General features: G+C 41.6%; 1 protein-coding gene across 1 annotated transcript in view; it reads left to right on the top strand.

Annotated features, from left to right (window-relative positions):
• Positions 1-668, top strand: part of SFRP4 (secreted frizzled related protein 4) — a 9,667-nt gene extending 8,999 nt beyond the window's left edge. The window contains exon 6 of the mRNA XM_003788593.3: positions 214-668. Coding sequence (XP_003788641.1) covers positions 214-399 — 186 coding nt within the window. The 3' untranslated portion in view covers positions 400-668. The remainder of the gene's footprint in view (positions 1-213) is intronic.
• Positions 669-3,229: the final 2,561 nt, after the last annotated feature.

Here is a 3,229-nt window from a genome sequence, read left to right as displayed (position 1 = left end):
GGGTTACTGCTGCCCCGTCCGGTAGCTATTAGGGTTACTGCTGCCCCGTCCGGTAGCTATTAGGGTTACTGCTGCCCCGTCCGGTAGCTATTAGGATTACTGCTGCCGTCGTTAGTACACCGCAGTGAAAACCCTGACTTCATTCTGGTATCAATTCAACATCATAAAGTGGTGAGATGCATTTGACAGTAATGTTTGCAAATTCCCTCCCAGCAGTGGGAAGAAAGGCTGCGGGAACAGCGGAGAACCATTCAGGACAAGAAGAAAATGGCCGGGCGCACCAGTCGGAGCGATCCCCCGAAACCCAAAGGGAAGCCTCCCGCTCCCAAACCCGCCAGCCCCAAGAAGAACCTGAAAGCAAGGAGTGCCCCCAAGAGAACGAACGGGAAAAAAGCATGAGCTAACACTGACCAAGGGAAACCTCCACTTCCTTGCAGCGTGAGGCCGGGCACTGTCGCCGACGGTCTCCGAAGGCCGCGGGGCCCCTCCTTAGCCGCTCGCGGCCGAGCTCTGCGCAGACGCATCTTGCAGCATTTCCCTTAATGATACGCTTCAATTTTTCTTTTTAAGCCACCACGGGCCATAGTGGCAGGATTGTCCTTTGGCAGGGAAGTTGTATTAAAGCTGGTGGGAAAAGCTTACTGAATTCAGAGTAACCTACGTGCATACTGCAGGAGATTTCCGTGTGGGGAAAATAATGCTTTTTGTAATTCGACCTGATATGCGCATTGTAAAATAAATGCCATATTTGAAATAAAACATCTAATTTTTTTAATAATACATTATATTTCCATTTGGCTTCTATTGTTACAATGGTGGTGATGTTTTAAAATGTAATTGAAAGTATATGATGCTTTTAAGGAGGAAAGCCAGAGGAATGAATGTTTATAAGATATTTATATGTTTATTGTCTGCAGAAGGATTTTTGTCTTGAAAGGGAATTTTGAAAAACTGAGGGAAGCGGGATATTGAAAATTGTAATGTGTTTTATACAAAAAGGACTTTTCTGCTCTGTTTTTAGCTAGAAAATCTAAAAACTAAAATAATAATGAAAAATAAATTTTAAAAAAGGCAGACAGACAACTTCTGGATTCTTGTTTTCTGGTTATCATGCATGGTGGAGATGCTCTAATTTCATGATCACAGTGCTTCTCAATACCCTCTAAGCCTGGGGTCCCCAGCCCCACACTGACCATTCCCCATCACTGACATCACCACCTGAGCTGCATTAGATTCTCACAGGAGTGCGAATTCAACTGTCAACCATGCATGCAAGGGATGGAAGCTGTGTGCTCCTCATGGAATCTGATTACCCACCCCCACCCACTGACCCTGGAAAAATTGCCTTCCTTTAGTGATTTCTGGTGACTCAAACGTTGGGGACGGCTGCTCTCAGAATCACCAGAAACAGAGTTTGTCCCACTATGATTTAGGTACTAACTTAGTTGTGTCTTTTAGAAACACAAGAGTGGTGTGGTCATCATCTCATTTCCCAGGACATCTTAGTACTTTGACTATCAACCCTGAGAATTTTCTCCCTGCTAATTGCTGGTGTTGCTTGCTGGTGCTACGCAACCATGGTGAGAAGGCTTGGACTCCAAGGCTTGTCCTGAGGCTGCTGCCACACTTCTGCCCTCTGCCTGGGGAAAAGGAACTGAGCATGGAAGTAGCAGAACAATCTGAAAGCTCTGAATAATTTCTCCTTTATTGTTGTCCCTACTGCTCACAGAATGGGTAAGTTATATGTTGCATTCACACAAGATAATTCAGCGAGTGATTAAATTTCATCTCTATAGTTATTTCGGATGCAGAAGTGAGGGGAGACAGGACATGTTGAGCTAATGAGAAGGCTGGTGCATGCTTCCCACCTCCTTCAGAGAGCTTAACTTTGCCCACATTACTAACCAGGGGCAGTACAGTAAAAGGAACCCAGTAGATCGACCTACTCAGGGTATCAATAAAACAGTGTGTGATCCTGCTGAATTAAAACCAATCCTCTTTGGCCCTTAAACTAAGCCAGGCAGGTGTTTCAGACAACATTCAACCTCCATAATCCTTGGAAAACCCATCATAAGACATTCATAGCATATCTTACTTCCTCAGCACAGTAGAAATTCTTTGGGGGAGGGGAATTGGAAATGGAACTTTCCATGGAAATAGAAGAAAAATAGTTACATGGGGAAAAAAATGTTAAGTGCAAAACTGAATGTAATAAGACTTTGGAATTGCCTTTACAAATTTAAGCAACATTTACTTTGAATATTTAACTGAAATTATATACTGCATATTATATCAAAAACTTAATAAGACACATTTATCAATTTAACGGATAAAAGTTTAAACAGGGTGCTGATTGGTTATCTATCATGAAGAAATGGAAAATGAGCACCAGCCCACACTGAGAGTACCCTGGGCTGCCTGGGAGGCCTTCCAGTGAGCACCAAACATTTGCTTTGCTCACCTAAGTATTTTCTTTACCAAAATGCATGTTAGAAGGGATAAATATAAATATATGAAGAAGAGGACTGAACTTCTGTCTCTGAAATGGGAATTATTTGAGAGATAATTTAATCAGAAAAATAAGTTCTTTGGCAATATTTTGTCAACAAATTTTATAATTGTGGGCAACTAGAGACATTTCTTTTCTAAAACAATTTTGTCGGTCTTTTGCTAACACAATGAACATGTATTCTCTATAAAGCATTCCATAAACGTACAAAAATCAAAAAGAGTGTGATTAAAATCCTCCCTAATCCAGCTCTTCACTACACAGAGGTAAACATTATTAACATTTTGACATATAATTCCCTAGAGATTTCCCACGCATTTATGTAAAAATTAGAAAGGAGGAGTCAACTATATACTGCTTTCTAGTTTGCCTCCTTCACTCAGCTCTTTATGGAGACTAATTTCCAGGTCAAGAAATGATACACCCCATTTATAGTGCCTGCCTTGTATTCCATGGTTAGCATTACTCAACAAATTCGTCTTCACCTGGGTATTTAGGTTGTTTCTTAACTGAATATGATGAATAAGTGAATAAATGTACCCATAGCCAACTGTCTCACCTGTCTCTAAGTAGTCCTTGGAATAGTTCATTTACACAGTGTCGTTGGAGCAAAGAGCATGCTCAACAAGGATATTCTTGATCACGTGGTCAGTTATGTCCCAGAATGCGTGGCGGGCCCAAGGTGTATGAAAGTGCTGACTTCCTAGTCTCTCTCAAAGA

Source organism: Otolemur garnettii, unplaced genomic scaffold, assembly GCF_000181295.1.
Source record: "Otolemur garnettii isolate 467f Iridium unplaced genomic scaffold, OtoGar3 scaffold00028, whole genome shotgun sequence".
NCBI lineage: Eukaryota > Metazoa > Chordata > Mammalia > Primates > Galagidae > Otolemur > Otolemur garnettii.
The sequence above is the reverse complement of the archived record's forward strand: the minus strand, read 5'-3'. Positions and strand labels throughout refer to the sequence as shown.